Here is a 20,541-nt window from a genome sequence, read left to right as displayed (position 1 = left end):
CAGCTGCAGGGCTAAGGCTGAGAGAGAGGGGGGGGGGCTGACTGGTGGGGCAAGCGGTCGTCGCATTCTCCCCATCTCCGAATCGAACAGGCGCAGCTGAAACCATGCCAGACCTGCTCATCGTCTGCCAGCGTGCCAGCTAACATTCTCTCTCTCTCCATCTCTCTCTCCCTCCCTCTCTTTTCTCCTCTCACTCGCTCTCCAACCTCCCTTTTTTGCACAGGAAAAGGTTATGCATTTTTTTGGACGTGCATGCATATCCGTGTGTGTGTGTGTGTGTGTGTATGTCTATGTGTCTCATCTGTGCATGCGAGTCATGTGCGTGCACGGCCGTTGACGGAGAGCGCATGACTATTTAAAGATTTTGCAACGATTTGCGCGCAGATGCTTCCCCATATGAAGTCGTCTGGCACTTAACTTAGAGGTCACATTCTCTCCGGGTGTAGTCTGCGAGTCAGACGCCAAGACCGCCTTAACCTCTTCCACGCTGGCTCCCAAAAAACCTAGCTAGTCTGGGATTCCAAAGAAAGCCCCAACAATGCTTTCTCTGTTTGTTTTGTTTTTTATGTTACCATAGCTGACTAGCACTTTCTGTTTCTGGCTTTGTGTGTCTTGAGCACGAACAAGCACGTACAGACTCACACACACGCACACACAGCTCCTACACACACTCCTTAGCCTCAGATCTGTGTTGTGAGGAAGACTGTGCCTGGAGGCTATGATGAGTGTGAGAGAGAGAGTGAGAGTGTGTGTGTGTGTGTGTGTGTCTCAGGCTGTTGCCGGGCGCAGGGCTGGATCTTGCCTCTTCCCTGCAGCCCCCAGTTCGTCTCCATCTGTCCCTGCTCGCAGGCTCCTCCCTGGAGGCCCTGTGCGCTGAGGGCACATCCACACCATATGTCATCAGAGTCCTGCAGCTAGCCACGGTTAGCACTACCCTGACCCAAAGCCACAGCCTAGCCTAGCCTAGCATGTACACTCAGACATTAATAACTGCTCAGTTATTGGGTTTGTACCATGCATAGACAGGATAGCATACACAGCTAGTCTGTGCTAGCATGTGGGCACAGCTAGCATGCTGTGTCTGCACGCTAACACACAGCTTGGTCTGATAGAAGATTCTTTCCAGACACTTAGCCCAGCAGCTGCCTCCATTCTTTCACTACAGACTGCTACTTTTGATCTATGCTAGAATGGCTAGTGATGGTGTCCATGAAGGCACGGATAAAATAAATCATGAACTGGATTGGTAGTGCACTAACTATTAATAACACAAGCTAGAACTGCAAGAGTTGTTGGCAGTTCACCTTACTATTGGTACACCTTGCTCACTAGACAAGCAAATGTTAGGGTTAGCTGATTATTTGCTAGCAAAACAATGTAGGCCTTTCTGTAATGGATTGCAAGGTGTACAAAACCACGCTAAACACTAGCAAAAAGTTTTATGGGGCTAATGCACGCTGTACAATGCAAGTTGCAAGCAATTCTACACGGAAGCGGTTCCTTCCATCTAACACTCATTCCTCCATTCATTCATCCACCCTTTTGTCCATCCATCCATCCCTCTATGGGTCCTTCTCATCTATGGGTGATGTCACAAGCGTGTGGGGAGAGAGCATCTGTGGACCTGTGCGGCTGGCGAGAGCAGCTGACCCGTGCGTCATACATTCCCCCACCCTTACCCTCCGTGCGTCAGGAGGCTTCCCTGCTATGCCTTTGGAATGCCGGCCCTGCCGAGATCCTGCTCGTAATGCCAGGACTGGGAAAGAGAGAGAGACAGCCAGAGAGAGAGGGAAAGGGACAGAGAGAGTGTGTGAGGAAGAGAGACAGACAGACAGACAGACAGACAGACAGACGGACGGAGGGAGGGAGGGAGGGAGGGAGGGAGGGAGTCCAAGCTCTAGGGAAGCGGTGTCTGCTTCCTCTTATGGGCATGTGTGCTGGTGGCACTTGGCTCAAACACAGAGCTGAATGGCTGAGACCAGGGCCTTTGTACGCATTGAACAGTCAACGGCCAACAGAGTAGCAAGGACCATCAAAAACCAATTAGGTTTGTCTGAGCAAAGAATATATCCATGCATCCCAATCAGAGTCTGAGTGCTTGCGAGCCTAACTGGTAATAACTTTCAACTAGATTTTAATTTTAATATTGTCTTTTCAGTGCTAAAGAGGAATGAACAGAAACAGCCCAGGTTGGGTAGACACAAGACACCACCCTGGTTGTGGTAAGTCGTCAAAGTGCTCACAGGTCAAAGTACCATCGTTGAGCGGCAAGTGTAACACAACAAGGGTAGAGAGTATCCGAAAGGGGGAGCGGTCACACAGCGCTGATCACAACATGCTCCTTAAGCTGATCACTTGCAACAACTCTTTCACCACTGCAGGAATAATATGACAAAATAAGGGAGGGGAGGACCAGCGTTCAGCCATCAGTAGACGGGTTTCATCTTTGTAGCAAGCTTTCCACGTTGACTGATATGTTATTATATACTGTATAATAACTCCAAGTGTATAAAAGTGGAAGAAAAGAATGTGTGAGCCCCCCCTTTTGGAATACGTTTCACACTCTCGTAATAATATGACAATTAACTGCAAAAATAAGGGCTCTAAGCAATTACACTGCATGGAGCTTTCAAAATAGGGACACTGTATATAGCCAAATATTTCAAATTGTAAAGGAGAATATAGTAACCAAATCCAGTTGCTCTACGTAGCACTGTCTAGCCAGCACCTGCACTAACTGCTCACAGTACATGTCCAACAAGTCATACAATTTGTTTTTTTTTTTTATCCAGCCAATTGCAGCACATATAGCAACATCATTTCTCCAAGTGGGAAGCAAGACCAACCGATTCCACGTCATTCAGAAGCTGTCCAGGATTGGATGAGACTGGCACATCAAAATAAAATATGCCCATTTGAATGCGTCATACGCGCATGCATCAGTAATTTTATACACTATAGCCTTCATGGCGCTAATTTGTGATTAATGGGTGTGGATTAGGACACTGTAAATGAACAGGCTATCTATGCTCATTTTATGAACGTCTGGTACACATTAACATTCCGCTAACAAATTTCATGTCTGCACTGCGGCCTATGAATCCACAGAAATGCTGATGAAGGGCCCATTATATTTAGCAATTTACTTCGCACGTTTACAGCCATGTCATGACCAAGGCCAGTGGAGCTGCTCTCTCCGGAAAGTGAATTCATGACCTTAGCATGGTCATCTCTAACAGCTGAGAGGAAGCAGCATGGATCATTTGGGGTCAAAGCATTTCTGAACACATTGCTAAACGTAACTATGGTGTTGCAAGCCAGACCCCATGCCCCTATCCGGTTTGAGTATGGAAAACCATATGAATTTTGAGAATCACTGACTTGATTTTAAATGGATTACCGGTAAAATCTAAATTTGAAACACATTTTGCACTCTCCCTCTGTAACATTTAATGGCGCTTCTCAGATGAGCACTGGTGTTATGTCATGCAAGGCTGAGAATCATTGGAAAGGGGGGGGGGTTATTATGGTGCAGGTGCACTGGTGCAACGACGCAGCTGGCACACTAACCTCTCAGCCGTCCTTTCAGACTAATCACGCCGAGGCCTATATAGAATTACTGGATTTGTCTGGCTCGTTCGTTCTCCAGACATATTGAACAGGACCGACGGTGAGGGTGTTAGTGTGTGTTAGTGTGTGTGTGTGTGTGTGTGTGTGTGTGTGTGTGTGTGTGTGTGTGAGAGAGAGAGAGAGAGAGGAGAGGGAGAGAGAAACAGTTTAAGGGAGAGTTTGAAGGGGGGTTAAGAGACAGAGTTGGGTTGGGTCACTGACACCCAGTGCATGACATCGCGTCTCGCAAGAAAGGGAGAGTTTGAGAGGGAGAGAGAGAGAGAGAGAGTCAGAGAGTTTCAGAGGGAGAGAGAGAGAGAGAGAGAGTGTGTGAGATCCTGGTTCAAAGTCAGATGGGGTTCGGTGTCTCAGCCCACATGTAACCCTATAGCTACGATGGCAGCTGGTGGGACTGTAGACTAGTATGCGCTAGGGTTTTTTGGTGGAGTGCTGAAGTGGGGGTGGGGTGTGGTGGCGGCGGCGCTCCCATCTTCACAGCATGTGGTGAGGGTGGTGGTGGTGGAGGATGGTGGGTGGGAGAGCTCCAGCCTGCTGTGTGTCCCTGTGCCACACTGCAATCACAGACTTTGGAGGGAGGGGTTAAGAGGCACTCGAGGCGGGTCAACATCACAGGCTCGGTCTGGGGTTTGGGGATGACCGGGGCCATCCCTCATCTTCCACACATCTCTCATTTTAATCTCCGTCGGCAGATAAAAAAAGCTCATCCAACAACACCACCCACCCCCACCACCACCACCACCACCATTTTGATTCATCTAGAGAAAAACTAAAGATGAATCAAGAACTAAATCAAGTTTTCATGACACATTCTGCTCTGTGTGAGCTCGTTCTACTCATGCATACACACACACACACACACACACACACACACACACACACACAAACAGGCTAACTGCATCTCTGGTGAAAGAATGGGTGGGTGAATACACTCTTGTACGGCCAAACATGGCCCTACATTCTGCTATATCACTATAGCCTCTCATTCACTCCATTTTGCTGAGGCCTTGAGTTGTTGACCTGCTTGAGTTGTGCACAGTGGTCAACAACTCGCACGATTACCGCATAGGAAGACCTGCCGTGACAACTGAGACACCAACACTGTCAAAAAGTTGTCAGCATATTGAAAAAATATGAGTGCTGACCAGGCATTTGGACTTCCAAAGAAAATGACAACAAAAAAACATGACAAAATTGGGATGATGCCATTTTGAAACCGGAGCATATAGGCTAGGCTAAAACTGATACAAATAAAAAATTCTATACCACTACTATTTTGTGATTTCAAACAAAATGTCACTTCTCCCTCAATGTAAAACTAGACGGGTTAGGTCCCTAAGACAAGAGTCCTTAGAGTAGAAAAAAAGGAGTTAAACTAAATCAAAATCCTGTCACTAGCCGTCGTTACATTCTGAATCCTCACAGAGGCTTTAGCCTTTGTGGACGGGCTTCACAGATCCCGCGTCACCCCCCGACTCCAGAATGCATTACTCCTACAGTTTTTTGAAGGCAGTGGGGAAACTAATCCGTCATGGAGCCTTCAAAAGCGAGGAGACACGTTGAGCCAGAACTGCGATCAATATTTATGGGGTACACATGAATACAACAGAGGCTCTTCAAAGAGAGCTAAGCAATACACTCGCACACTCAGACACGCACACACACACACACAAAAACCTGCCGAAGAAAGAGAAGGCATTTTCCCCCTACTCTCCCCCTCTCTTTCACTCACTCTCTCGTTTTTTTTTTTCAAAAGCGTCTCATTGTGGGTGCTGAAGCCGAAGCCCCCGGAATGGCCGGCCTTATCCGGAGTGGCGGGGAACGCTGGGAGTCCTGGGGAGGACTGGGATGGCTGCCGGAGTGGCGGCTAAAAATAAAAGAGGGAGAGAAAACAGTGCAGTCTGTTCAGCCCTCTGCAACGGGCCCGGCTCTCAGCTAGAGACAGAGAGACACAGAAAGTGAGAAGGAGGGAGGGAGAGATGGAGAGAGAGAGAGGAGAGGAGAGGGGAGGGGGAGACAGAAAGAGGAGGGGGATTGAGGGTGACCAAAAGGGAGAGACAGAGAATGGCTGAGACTAAAAGTGGAAGAAAAAAAAGAAGAGAGAGACAAGGAGAGGCAGAGAAGGACATAGGACCTAGAACATAGAGAACATTGAGAACAGAGAGAACAGAGAGAACAGAGAGAACAGAGAGAATGGGCAAGTACAAGAAAGGATGAAAAGGAAAAAGAAACAAAGTGTGTGTGTGTGTGTGTGTGTGTGTGTGTGTGTGTGTGTGTGTGTGTGTGTGTGTGTGTGTGTGTGTGTGTGTGTGTGTGTGTGTGTGTGTGGGGGGGGGGGGGTCACCAAGAACAAACACAGGAGATAGAGGAATAAATGTGCAAAGCAACCAGACAAAAGGGACACATCACATAGCAATAAAATAAATAAAACAGAGAGTGGGAGGAAAAGAGTTACAGGGATCACAGGCAAGAAAGAGAGAGAAAGAGAGAGAGAGAGAGAGAGAGAGAGAGAGAGAGAGAGAGAGAGAGAGAGATGGAAACAGATGCAAGGGGGGAAAAAGAGAGAAATGAAACACAGCCCCAAGAGAGAGAGGGAGAGAGAGAGAGAGAATGTGTGTGGGGGGGTGGGGGACAGTAAAGAGACAGAGTTGAGTTGGGTTGGGTCACCCTGTGCATGACATCGCGTCTCACAAGTTGTGTCACAGCGCCTTGCGAAGCGCCGGTGGTGGTGGTGGTGGTGGTGGTGGGGGGGGGGGGGGTAGGGGCAAACGAAGACGGTGAGTAATGCGGTTAGCTTAGCACTCGTCATCTGTCTGTCACACGGCCTTAACTTCCCGTCTGTGAGAGCACACACCATTCGTTACCACCGTACACAAACTCCAGCTCATCATGAATATTATACACCCGAGCTCTCAATGGGGGGTTCGTTTCATAAGCTCCCGATATGAGAGCGAGACTAAAATGAGTCATCAACCAATGTGTGTTTCAATAGGAGTGGGGTGGGGGGTGGTAGTCATCACCAAAACTCTGCCTTGCCATCTTGATAAAGTCACAACTACTTACAATCATTAATACATTACTGATTATTGTCAGCCTTCTATTAGAACGTTGACAGCTTAGACCCTTGGGAAAAGGGACACAGGCCATTCATTTAGTTACAGTCTCGAAGTCTACGCAGAGCCCTCTTGGTGACTGAGTCAAACTCAGAGCAAGAAAATGCCTCCTGATTTCTACCGAAAAAACATAGTGATACAAAATGGCCATGGCTAACATCCACCGCCCTCCTCCTCCTTCTCCTCCTCCTCCACCACACACACACACACACACACATACACACACATCAAAACAGCTCCTTAGCTAAAAGCTAAAGTACTCTCACTGCACTACAGACATCCAATGCCGAGTTTCACATCTGCAAACTACCCCATCCCCCCAGAGGGGTGCAGACATATTCCTGCGTCTGTTCAGCAGGGGCTCACTCACCCGTGTCATTGCAAAACAGGCAAGTGTGTGTGCAACTGTGTGTGTGTGTGTGTGTGTGTGTGTGTGTGTGTGTGTGTGTGTGTGTTCTACAATCCTACAGTCCTCCAGTGCCCCTCCTGCCTTAACTGTTTGTTTTTGTGTGAGTCAGGAGGGCTCCTCAGGACGAGGGGAGAAAGAAGGGAGAGGGGAATAGAGAAAGAGAGAGAGGGAAAGAGAGAGGGAGAGAGAGAGAGGCAAAACCACCCAGCTGGACCTAGCACCAGACCAGACAGGGGCCCTGCCTCTCCCCAGCGGCCCAGTCGGAGTGCACTCAGACGGGACATAATGGATCTGGCTTGCTGCCCTCCCCCTCTAACCAGCCCCCCCCTACCCCCAGCTCTCGACTACCACCTCCTATCTCATGACTCAGACAGACACAGACAGACAGACACGCACGCACGCACGACGCACGCGCACACACGCACACACTTCCTGTATCTACCTTTTCCCATTTGAAAATAAAAGACTTTGAAAGCAAGAGACTGCCAAGGAGAGTGCCGGTATATTGCACTGATGGTCAAAATGCATGAAGATGGCAGGGGCTGCTGGACTTTTGGAAGTCACAGAGGGAAGGGTGGTGGTGGTAGTGGTGGTGGTGGTGTTGGTGGGGGATGGGGGGTTGCTGAGGCTTTGGATTTGGGCTTGGACTGGAGTGGTGCTCTGCTCTGCTCTGTGGAATGTCACTCTATGTTAGGCTTGCGCCTGCATACGAGATGTCCCCAGGAAGAGGAAGGCCACTGTTGATTTAAGATTTGCCGCAGAGGTTTGGGGTAAGGTGCAGGCCACTGCAGACAGAGACAAGTTGGTGTGTGTGTATGTGTCTTTGGGAATGGGGAAGGGATAGGCTGATACCCATCACTGCTTTAGTTCCCTGTCACTCCCTATTGCCATCCCTGAAGACCAGTACACCAATGTCTTCACTATATCATCTGTCAGCAAATTAAGGTATTTAAGAATTTGGTGACTAAAGTTTTAGGCAACTAAAATTAGATCAGATTGTACTTACAATTCAGACAAATGAGCTGTTTGTCTAAAGAAAAACACACAATAGCTAAAAAGCTCTGTTTTGTGTCAAAACTGAGACTGAACTCGGCTCATGCAAATCATATAAGAGCACATCTGTCCAAACCATAATAATGATTTAAAAACAAAAGCGGGGAAAGTAGTTGATGATAAGATGATAATGATGATGATGATGATGCAGTACACCAGAGAATATGCTGCAACAAAAACGGTAAAGAAGACTCCTTGTTCATGACACCCCTTGAATAATTTGACTTGGACTACATCCCTGCATCAGTACGACTTTGTGGTAGGCTAAAACTAGCAAGCAGCAAATACAGGAGTTAGCCTGTAATGGTTGAACTTGAACTTATAGAAAAGCTTGACTTTGTCATTAAAACTGAATAGCACCATTTGCATTTGTTTTGCACAGCTGAACATTATAATCGTATTAACAATGCACAACGGTGAAAATCCTTGCAAATGAATGTAAAATACCAAATAGAAATAGGACCAGACACCAAAAAAACAAGTAAACTTGGAAGAAAAAAACGTAGGCCCAAACGTTCAAATCTTAACATCTCCATATTGCATTCAATTGTACGCAATAATGTAACATGGCCATTGCACGAGATGTAAATGGTTTCAAAATAATTTCCACAGCCATGATTAGAAGTTTCCTGCATCCTCAAAGCTCGCTCGGGCACCCTAAGGCATTTTCAGCGTTCTTGAGCCCCCCCGAACTAAATTATGCGTAGAAAAGCGAACAACGTTTTTCCATAGGGTAAAGTCGATTTTATGCCAGCAATACCGACGGCACAATCCTAATATTACAGATATATCTAACCATCAACGTTACAATGCTAGCTTATCTACTAGCCAGCACATCTTGTAAACGCTCCCTTTAAGAACTTGAGACCTCAAACGTGAGCCCTGTTTTCTTTTCGACTACGCTGTCTGCAACAACTTCCATCGCCCTTTTTCTTGCAGAACTGCAGCACTCCCCATTCGTCTATTCGTCAGCCACAGAGTACCCGACCAACGTTACATAGCCTAACTTTAAAGGAAGGGAAAAAACAGCTTACATTTGCGAGCTCTTCATGGCGTTCTCGACTATCCCGCGGAGTGAAAGGCGTCTTGAGAGCCAGACGGCGTTCCCTACCCGAGGGTGTCAAGTGCGTCTAGACGATCTCACTCATTGCCAATGCCAAACTCGACAGAGCACAAACTCCGTTGTATTCCAATCCAGTTTTTCTCCCTGCTCCACCTGAATAATTTAGAAAACGCTGTAGCGACATCTGCAGAGTAGGAGTACTAATGAAATCAAGGCTTGAAAAGTGTAATCCTTTGCGAGTGTTAAAAACATTGTTTAATACAGTATCTTATAAGTGCGTTATAAGCTGACGTAGGCTATAGAATTATACAATTTACTTGAGGGCCTTGGTTTTGAGATATAATTGTTGATGATTGTATTTAGATAAAACTTGTTATTTATATTGTATATGAACAGACTTAATCACGTGAAACAATACATGTCAATAATCAATGTAATTTTTATTTTCAAGAAATAGTCCTGCCAAACTGATCTCACTTGGCTTTTGTTGGCAGAAAATCCAAAGCTCATATTTCAATCAAAGCATATGATGATGGAGACCACATCCACACTTTTAACTCTTGGAAAGGCCACAGGCAATTATCTTGGGAGAAGAATATAAGAATATAATTGAACTCACTCCACCACACACACACACACACACACACACACAAATGCTGATGCTGAGCACTTTCTGAAAACCTCAGTGCGTCCCCCATAATGTAGATGTCTCTGCAGACTGAAAACAATACCATCTGATTAAAAGGCATGGCAGCACAAAGCAGTTTTAGAAAAACAACACAGCCACACACACACCAAAAATGTCATTAACCAGTCTACTTCCAGACATACTCAGGGCAACCAGAATGTGTGTCTAAGTATGTATATATGTGCCTGTGTGTGGAGTTAGACCCCAGACACTACCCCCTGGTGAGATTTTAATTGAATGAATCCTTACCCCCCTGGGGGGCATGGGCCTGTTGCCAGGGTGGCTTCGTCTGTGCAGATGAGACAGCCACAGGAGGAGGGGTGTGTGTGGGGGGTGGGGACATAAACGGGGCCGAATCATTTACCCTCCTAAAAGGTTCATTTACAGAAGGGTGGGGGGACCCCCGTGGCTGAGATTTGAGGAGGCTGGTGGCACGGACAAGAGTGGCTGAGCCCTTTGTGTGTGTGTGTGTGTATGTGTATGCATCTGACTTGTGTAGTGTGTGTTTGTGTCCGTGTATGTGGGTAAAGGGATGTGTGGAAGGGATTGGGGAGGGGTAAATGTCTGAAAGTGTGTCTAGTGTGTTTCATATCTCAAGCACACACACTTGCATCTGTATGTGTTCATTGCATGCATTTAAGCCTACACGTGTGTGTGTGTAAGCAAAAAAAAAAAGGTATAAATATTAGTAAGAAAAAGTGTGTGCGTGTGGCCAGTCCTGGCCCAGACATAGCCACAGGCTGGCCAGGTGTGTAATTAGGGCACAGTGCTGTAGGTTTCAGGGCAACTGTCTGGTGCACCCCCTTAGGAAAAACTCCCCACCACCAGCCATCAGGCCATGACCCAGCATCCTGCCTGCCTCTGATCCCCAGCAACTGAGCCTCTCCACCGGGGTTGTTGTGCCTTGCAGGGGGAGCTCCTGGCTACGACACTGCACCAAACAGGGCAGTAAACACGAACAGAAGTATTAGAACTAGGGATTCAACCGATTAATTTCTAGTAGAGTAGCTGAACTAAAAACAAATAAGTGTGTTTGAATAATACCTTCATGCCCCATGAGGTAGTTGAAATGAATAACACAAAAACATTAGTAATGCACTTTTTAAAGACACATATCCTGTGGGCCAAAATGTGACCCATGCCTTTCCACCGGTAAGGATCAACAGAGAACCTATGCTAAAATCATCATTTAGTTTAAACAAAATGTATGCCACAAACAAGTTCAGCCTTCGATTGTCAAACAAGATGGCTTCATTTCAACATCCTCTCAGTGAAAACATCTACACAGGTGTGCATGACTGTGACCCAGGCAGGCAGACAGGCCTAGTCAATTTGTCAGTCGTGCTCGGGGATCTGACTGCTGGGGGGAGCTATGAACCTCCTGCGGAGCTGAGGGGGCTGTGCCATCCCGGGCTCCGAGTCACACGTCTGCTCGATGAGTGAGTGGGGGGAGGAGGTGGCCAAGCCTGGAGCCTGTCCTAGGGGGGTCCAGGTGGGGGAAGAAATATCTGGAGCAGGAAAGAGAGAACCGACAATGACCACACAGAGGAGCGGGAGAGGGTGAAAGAGATGGTGGACAGAAAAGGGGAAGAGGACGACAAGAAAGGAGTTTAGGTGGAAAAGAATTTGACAGAAAAAGAGTATGAAATAACAACAGACGACCCAACAAATGAAAAGGAGACGGAGGATGGTTATATTGCTTCCCGTGGGGTAGCAGAGGGTGAGGTGGTGGTGGCAGGCACACACTGAAATGTAGCTGATGCTTTTCACGCAAGTCTCCTTGCGTCTGTGCAAACAAGCCAAGCACCAATTAGCAAGCAGACACCCACAAGCAGCTATTTTATCCGTCTCTCAACCTCCTCGTCACACTGTGTAGTCCGCTGTCTCCAACGCTTTGACACAGACACAAATGGGAAGATACCTGCATTTTCGCTCTAGACTTGTCATTATGTGTTTTCTCGAAGATGACCCAGTAATAAGTCTTGTGCTTTTTACACATGCACAAATGGGTGCTCACTAGGATGGCTGGGGGAACTGGAGTTTGTAATTGTGTAGCCTTCATTATCTGCATAGAATTAAGTCTGTACAGGAGTATAAAATTGTGCCTTTAGAATTTGAAGGTATCTTCATTTATACAGCAAATTTAGCAGAATTCAATCAACTTATATGTGCTGTCACATTCCAGCTGACCCTGTGAAGTAAGATTGTAACTTCATTGCATTTTCTCAATGTTAACATCAGGAAATGTTACTGCAATACATTCTGCAAAAGCAGCATACAGGATATCTGCAATTTGACTTCTGTTATTCTCTCAAGATTGAAACAACTCAAACGACACAGGGTAAAGAACATGAGCAAAAGGTGGAACTCAGAAAACACGTGCAATGTGGTGTTATTACCAATCTTTATTGTACAAATTATGTCACTTGGCAAAAGTTAGAAATTTCACATCTACAAAAAACCTTTTCATTCTTTTCAAATCTCCTACTCTCCATTACCTATGCACACACTCACTCACATAAACATGTAACATGCGCACATCTTTTGAACATTCCTTTTGACGATCATCTCTTTTTTTCAAAATAACATTGCAGAGTCCCTCCCCAAAAATGCTCAAATGCTCACTACAGATGGCTTTATGTTTGGCACTCTCAAGGTTGCTCTCAAGGCTCCGTCGGCGTTACACAGCCCATTCCAACAAGGTAGCTATTGATCTTTGAGTCACGCATTCTGGGAAGCAGAGCAACACAGAGCATATATAAACAGGATCAGCTACCTTTATGAGCCATACACCCAGAAAGAAATCTGAGGCACCGCATTTCATCATGTTAGATGACAAATTGTTTGCCGGAATTTAGGGTCTTGTTCTAGGAACTGGTTTGAAAATGCAGAGAGGATGGAGGTCAACGGGGCAAAGAGCATTGCCATATTAGTTAACACACATGCACGCCTTACACACCTCTACACTTGGGAATTACCTAAGAACTCAAATGGCAAAAAATGGACCGGTCATAAATTGCTTACCAACATTTTCAAAGGATGCCAAGTGTATTTTGCAGGTGCATTAGAGAGGCCTATCTGGGAGCATTCGAGCATTTACAAATGCATTTGAGTAAACATTTATTTAGTCAACTTCTATTTGAGGAGGGGGTTGTAAAAATGTGAGCTAAGCATCCATTTGCTTACAGCTGGTAAAGCCCATGATGGTTTGTGGGTAGACAGACAATCAAGAGGCGGTAAGAGCAATGCATTAGTTAAGTTAACTATGTATTAGTTAAGCACCATTATTAATATAACTCAGTTACACCATCAATCCTTTGAAATATCCACACAATCATACAAGTATCAGCGAGAAGTTGGCTTGTCGAGTGTAAGGGCTAGTTTCCTGGGCAACGACTAATTTTAGGTCTGAACAAATCTCAACTTACAGTGTCGATTCTCAGCTCAAAAGGCAAGGCAGTCTAAAACCACTCCTAATCCAGGCAAATCAATGCTGGGGGTCTTTTTGCTTGGACCAAATGTGGTACCAGATCTAAGGGTGTGTTCACAAGAGACATGCACTGGCTTTAAGCAAAGTTATCGGCCCAAAAATGAGCTTTACCTACACCAGACATAAAAATAAAAAGATAGCACCAAGATACAAAAGCCTCTGAACACATTGGTGGCAGTCAAACCGGACAAACAAAAGCGTGCCTGGTCCTATTTCCTTTAACTCTACATAAAGCTCACTTGTGACATAAGTGGAGAGGTTTTTGGTTGGTCTAAAAATGAGGGGGCAGTATAAAATCAAAACTAACAGTCCAATCCTGTTGTGAGCATGCAGCGAGCAGTACACATCTCCATTAGCCTGGCATCAGCTGAGCCTTCGGTCTGTTAAGGGGGACACAACACAGGCAGGTTACACATCACAACTATAGCAACATATGGGTTCAAGCTTCACTCATTAGGTGCACAAAAATCACACTCACAATCATACTCAGGCTACACTGAGCTCCCTTTGTATTACCACTATATCTAAATCCATACTACAGAATGTATTCAGCAACACTAGAGTGTCAAAATGAACATGATTAGATTCATGTCTAGTATATTGTGCAGGACTGGTAAATTGGTGCGTTAATTGTACTGGAAGTCTCTTAGGATGCTATGGTGGATGCTAATTCCAAGCGTGTAATGCAAGCCTAAGCTCTCCTGGTTAAGTGCACAACCACAAGAGCCAAACGTCCTCAGAAGCGCTACTGCTCCAGTGGGCTGTTGACTTCCTGTGCTTGGAGACAAGCTGAAAGCGTTGCCATGCCGGCGCGTCACACTGACCTCCCGGCAGACGCCGCCCCGCCGACCGCCGCCTGGGACGCCAGTGTCCCAGAGGCCCCTATGACATTGGCCGCCCCTGCTTGACCAGAAGTCCCATTAACTGGGGTGCCATCACCCCTCAAGATCCCTGTGCACTTCCAGTTATCCATGTAATTTGCTGAGGGAGGCAAAAAATAAGACAAGAGTTTAGCATGCATGTATGCATATTTATGTATGTAAGTATGTATGTACTACTGTACATCTAGCATGTAGTGTAATGTACATATACTATATTATTACACAGGTGTGTAAACTATTCAAGTCATTGGTTATTTGGTAATTTGTTTCAACCAAATATTTAGAAATTTGATTTTTTTTTTTAAATAAACCAAACACTCAGTCTGAAGTCACATCAAGCGATTTTCAAGCAGTTCTTCCATGTGAAGAACTTACTGAGACCTGGCCTGTTGACAGCCTCAAACTTTGCAAATGGCCTATTTGTACCAACCCCACCCCCCTGACTTCACTTTTTCCAAAACACAAAACTACCCAGAACACAATGCGATGGCATTGTCCTGCAGTTTTGGCTGACCCCTGACCTTTCCAAAGCCGGACGCAGCCGTCGTCTCCGGATGAAGCCAGCAGCGTGCTGGTGATGTTCCAGCTCACTCGCCACACCTGTGAGTTGTGGTTGTCGAACTGGGCCATGACCTGCACCTCGAACTTGGTGGGGCCTGACGTGGTGGCTGTCTCCCTCCTGGACCATCAGAAAGGCCAGCCAGCACAGGACAGGATGCAGGAAGAGGAAATCACACTTGAACCCAGTTCCAATGCTTTTGTCATTTTGCCTTTCCTCAGATTAATCAGGCAGTATACAACAATCTTTAGCGACGATAAACACTTCACAGTTAATTCCAGTCAATGACAGTGACAAATCCTGTTTCCACTTCAACCAAGGTCACAGCCTTAGTACTCTGCCTGTATTGCTAGCTCATAAAAAATTGGCAGAATGAATTGTATACATTTTAAACAGAGAAACCCTCCAATACAGACAGTGGTGCTTTAATTTACTCAACCAACTCACCGCATTGGGACAAGCTTGAAGATTCGTACGTCTTTGGTTGCTATGGCGAGGACGTGGAAGGAGCGGCCCAGATTGGGGGCAAAGGCGACATCATGCACTGGGTCAGTGACAGTCATCAGAGTCTCAGCCTTTGCGTACTTTCTGGAGGAAAAGCAATAAGATACAAAACCAGATATATTCAGATATAAATATACTCAGATCAGACTCCGTAAGAGCTACAGGAACTGTTAAAGATGGCAGGTAGGGCACACCTTGTGTTCTCGTTGTATTCGAAGATCTGAACCTTCCCAGTGTAGGTGACATTGTCATCACTGCCGACAGCAAACATAGGGGGGTGGGCCCGGGAACTGGGTTAAGAAGAGGCAGAATAAGAACATGAATCTGAGAGTTGGCCATCTCTGAGTGAGTGGATCAGCATCTTTTGCATCCGACCTGGGGGACGCAAGACAGTTGTTTGCAGAACAGCAAAAATAACTTTTAAAAAATATACACAGCGCAATGTAAGAAGCCCACCTTTTTTTTTTATAACCAAAGAATAAGAAAATAGAAAACCAGGCCAAACTGAGCTAGACACCAGAACATCTTAGGATTTCATTAAACAAAAGTTCAATGGCTTTAGAAATGCTTCTATGAGGCATTTTACATTTCAAACCTTGCATCAGAAATGCTTCAGAAAACTCTGACAATGTCTGCAGAATTTAGTTATTATTCATGTTTGCCAGCTTTGTATGTAAGCAGTGCAGTTACTGCAGCAGAGAAACCAAGGAAACTGGATTTAGAGTGCGGGTTGCCACCTAGTGGTAGGTCGATAACTATCATTTTAAACTGGTCCAGTCCAACTAATATAATCCTTGCAGGACAAATACAAAATGGTTTTGGATTGTAACATAAAGGCTAGTTTCTGAGTAAAACTGCACTGACAGAAAGTATGCTCCAATAGCGAGAGCAAGATGGAGAACCACTGGAACCCAAGGAATTAAGTTAGAATTATGTTTAGGATATAAATAAACAAATCCTAATTTCGATTAGTTGTTTGATCAATCAATTGGAAGAAAATGGTGAAAATATTTTGATCATTGTTTTCCAAAGCCCAAGATTATGTCTTCAAATGCCTTGCTTTGTCCACACACCAAAGATACTGAGTTTGGTGCTTACTTGAGTACCAATTGAATTAAAATGCAGGTAGGTTTTCAAATTAAAATTCTGCATACGTTAAACTCTCAGAAGAACGGCAGATCCTCTGATAAACATCCTATATATATGGCATTTACTCAATGTAGGGTTAAGGGCTTTTAGACCATTTTGACTATAAGCATATCGGAAATGCATTGAACTAAATTGTACACATTGCAATACACAATGTGCATCCCTTGTATACATCATTGAGTAAAAGTAAATGTTCATGTGTTTGTGTGTGTCCAAACCTGGAGGGGTTCCAAGAGATGCAGGAGCAGCTGAGCTTGCAGGAGATCTCATGCTGCAGGGACCACTGGCTAAGGTTCATGACATCTGGCGCCTCATAAATGCGCACCACCCCATCGGCCGAGCAGGTGGTCAGCATCAGGCCCATGTGCTTGGGCGCAAACTTTACATCGGTCACGGATGTACGACTGTCCACCAATGTGGTTCTTTTAATCTGAGGACAGGAGAAAAGGTGAGATATAGGGAGAAAAAACCCTTGATTTGACAGACACACACACACACACACACACACACCTCAGTGTGTTCTGAAAGTGACTACGGCACATATTCACTTAAATATAGCGCAAAAAGCACAAAAACCTGATCAGTGAATGCCTCATCTAAATGATACCAACAAAAGATGGCAACAGCACGCATTTCACGCTGCATGGAATGTACTGTGACGTCAATTCTGCATTCTCTATAGTAGAGGTATTTCTGTTACTTACCCAGTGGCTGAGGCCCCGCTGTTTGTCATTGGACTCTCCCACAATCTCCTCCCACACAGCCGCAGTCCGATCAAAGGAGCAGGATGCCAACACCTGGCCAAACTCCGGGTGGGCCCAGGTCACCCGCCACACTGACCCGCTGTGGGTCTACACTCACACAAACAGAAGTGTTTTAAGCAACGAGGCAGGGAAGAAAAGAAAAAACTATACAGGAAGATAATCATTATTTAAAAGAAAAGAAAAAACATATCCATGTGTCCCATAATGATGAATGATACAATAAAGCAATATAAAGTGAAGATTTTACATAAAGATCAGTTGGGTTGGTGACATTACAACAGCTACTCACCTTCCAGCTAGCAGTGCAATGCCACTCTCCATCGTCACTTTTGTCCCACACCTAGAATGTAGAGGATCTGTATTAAGACCTTAACAGCAAAATACAAAATACCAGATCTTGCCGGCAGGTTAGAGATATACTGAATGTATACCAAACTGGTTTGAGGAAGAATCTTTCAGGAGAGGTGTCGAGAGGGTTAACATTACATTAAGTTAGTTGATTAACAACAGAAAAGACCTTGTAGGAGTCATAAGCATACTATGACTGGCCATATGAACCAAACTGTACAATGGACAATTAGCCGCATGAAATATAGGGATGCCTGTACTTAACATTAAAACATCAAACTAACGTTAGCTCACTTAACGAGCTAGTTAGCCATATCTGCGGATTCAATTTACTAAATGTTCTCCAACCAACATTAGCGATGGGTAGTCTCTGTGTAGAAATATTAAGGCTCAATAAGAGCAGTCTTAGCTTAATAAAATGTATGCCTTGCCTGACGGTAACACAACATAACTTGCATAACGTTACCATACCTTGACACTTTGGTCACTGGAACAAGTCGCCATTCGCCGACCATGGAAGTCATAGGATACATCATGTATGAGATCCTTATGGTCTGCAGCAATACTTCGAGCAACAAACATGCTGTATTTTGACGATCGTTAATATTAAAATAAAATGATTATCCGAAGAGATATGTATTTGTTCTGCAAACACTTAATGTTTCAATGAAATGCTATTAGTCATGTGAGTCTGTATATATCTGCCGCCATTTTCTTGCATTCACAAATAAGATCAATGGTTCTTCTTCGCCTCATGTCATGTTCTACCGCATTACTTGTAAAGAGTACATTATCGCCTCCTACAGGCGATACTTGGAGTTGCTTGGTGCAATGAAAAATAAATGTGGTTTACGGGATGATATCATATCAGTAAATTAATTAGATCCACAATAGTAGTTAATACTAAGAAATAATAGTTAGATAAACTGTTGCAACCTTTTAATTTAAATTATTTTAACGTTTTATTTTAACCTTTTTATTTTATTTATCTTAATTTCGCCTCCAGGCCAGTAGTGGGCCCTACAACACAAGTGTTGTCACCTGTACTCTGTTCGCCTGTGTGAAGAGACCGACTATATTAGAGACTTTTTAAAGGATAGAACAATAGAAGTGAGAGTTGGGGTTAATTTTTTTCTAACATCTATTCAATAGAAAACGGAACACCTCAGGGTAGTGTATGCAGTCAGTGCTGTTCAACATCATGATTAATGATGTTTTCAATACAATAGACGACATTAAATTAATAGAGCATTATATGCGGATGATGGAGCTTTATGGGTAAAAGGACGCAATATTGATAATATTACAACCAAAATGCAACTGGCTATTAACAAGGTAGAAAATGGGCATGTGAGTGGGGTTTTCATTTGTCTATAGAAGACTCAATTTATTTGTTTTCAAAGAAAAGAATAAATCCCACACTAGAACTTAAGTTATATAATCAATCATTAAAACAAGTTAACGTTATTAGGTACCTGGGAGTGTGGTTTGATGTCAAGTTAACATTTAAGGAACACATACAGAAAATAAATGAGAGGTGCAAAAAGGGCATTAATGTTTTGAAATGTTTGTCAGGGTACAACTGGGGAGCGTCAGGGATGTCCCTTAAAAGAATTTATATTGCACTGATAAGATCAGTGTTAGACTATGGATGTATTGTGTATCGTTCAGCATCTAAGACATTGATTGGTGAAATCAATAGAATGCAGGCTAAAAAGTCTGAGGATATGTTGTGGTGCATTTAGAACATCTTCAATACCAGCATTACAAATAGAAACAGGAGAAATGCCCTTAAGCCTTAGACGTATTAAGTTGAGTATGGCTTACTGGATTAATTTAAAGGAACATGATGTATCACACCCCACTAAGAAAGTTCTTAACGAGTGTTGGGAATATGGTAGATCCCAGATTTGTAGCTTTGGTTGGGATGGTAATAAAATAGCAAACCAACTGGAAATAGATGGTATCAATTGTAGTAAGACTGTGCCCCTGGTAGGAACTCCACCTTGGTTGTTTTGTTCTCCTATGGTAATTATGGAAACCAAAGAGATAGCTAAATCTGGAGGAGTGTATCAGAACGTAGAGCAATATCTAGGAAGTATGTATTATGATACAACACAGGTCTATACAGATGCATCTAAAGATTCAGAGGGTAAAACAGGTATTGCAGCATATATCCCTGATCACAAAATCTCTATTAAAAGAGAACATCAGACCATCTGTCCATATTTGCAGCTGAAATGACAGCTATTATTATTGCATTACAGTGGATAGAAGAAGCTAGGCCCCTAAAGCAGTTATTTGTTCTGATTCAATGTCATCTCTCACATCTATACAAAATGGAGAATCATCATGCCGACAGGATTTATTGAATGAAATTAATAATATCATATTTGCAATCAGTCAACAGGGAATATCAATCCAGTTTGTATGGGTACCTGCTCATAAAGGAGTTGGTGGTAATGAGGAAGCAGACAAGCTGGCAAAAGAGGCAACTAAGGAAAGAGGAAGTTCAGTTAAACATTCCTCTCAGCAGATCAGAAGTTAAGGTAATCATCAAACACAAAGTTAACTTAATATGGCAAGCTGAATGGGATAAGGAGAAGAAAGGTAGACATTTATATAATATACAAAAGAATATCCTAAATAACAAACCCTATGTACCCAAACAGACAAGAGGAGGTTTGGTTTACAAAAATGAGAATAGGCCATACTGGTTTGAATAATAGCTTACATGTTGTAAATAAACATCCAACTGGAAAATGTGAGTTTTGTGGAATGAGAGAGGATGTAGATCATGTTCTTTTAAAATGCTTAAGATTCTCCAGACAAAGAGAAAAAAAGAAAGAGGGAAGTGAAGCGCCAGCCAAAAAGCCTTCTCTTTAGACACCTT

General features: G+C 44.3%; 2 protein-coding genes across 4 annotated transcripts in view; both read right to left on the bottom strand.

The window, feature by feature from the left end:
• Positions 1 to 9,349, bottom strand: part of ldlrad4a (low density lipoprotein receptor class A domain containing 4a) — a 64,358-nt gene extending 55,009 nt beyond the window's left edge. For both annotated transcript variants that reach the window (XM_048230179.1, XM_048230180.1), the window contains exon 1: positions 9,237 to 9,349. The gene's annotated coding sequence lies outside the window, so the exon portion shown is untranslated. The remainder of the gene's footprint in view (positions 1 to 9,236) is intronic.
• A 337-nt stretch (positions 9,350 to 9,686) lies between these two features.
• On the bottom strand, positions 9,687 to 18,401 carry seh1l (SEH1-like (S. cerevisiae)). 2 transcript variants are annotated; one of them, XM_048230346.1, is made up of 9 exons: positions 18,120 to 18,401; positions 17,590 to 17,640; positions 17,241 to 17,387; positions 16,755 to 16,966; positions 15,582 to 15,677; positions 15,331 to 15,471; positions 14,846 to 15,003; positions 14,268 to 14,424; positions 9,687 to 11,461 (listed from the first exon to the last, which is right to left on the bottom strand). In XM_048230346.1, the coding sequence occupies exons 1-9, from the start codon at positions 18,228 to 18,230 to the stop codon at positions 11,374 to 11,376; spliced, it is 1,161 nt and encodes a 386-aa protein (XP_048086303.1). In that variant the 5' UTR covers positions 18,231 to 18,401; the 3' UTR covers positions 9,687 to 11,373. The 2 variants fall into 2 exon arrangements, with proteins under 2 accessions (XP_048086303.1, XP_048086304.1); XM_048230347.1 differs by lacking the exon at positions 9,687 to 11,461 and adding an exon at positions 12,344 to 13,823 and having other exon boundaries at positions 18,120 to 18,399.
• Between the last annotated feature and the right edge of the window lie 2,140 nt (positions 18,402 to 20,541).

Source organism: Alosa alosa, chromosome 20, assembly GCF_017589495.1.
Source record: "Alosa alosa isolate M-15738 ecotype Scorff River chromosome 20, AALO_Geno_1.1, whole genome shotgun sequence".
NCBI lineage: Eukaryota > Metazoa > Chordata > Actinopteri > Clupeiformes > Clupeidae > Alosa > Alosa alosa.
This window is presented reverse-complemented; position numbering and strand designations above follow the sequence as displayed.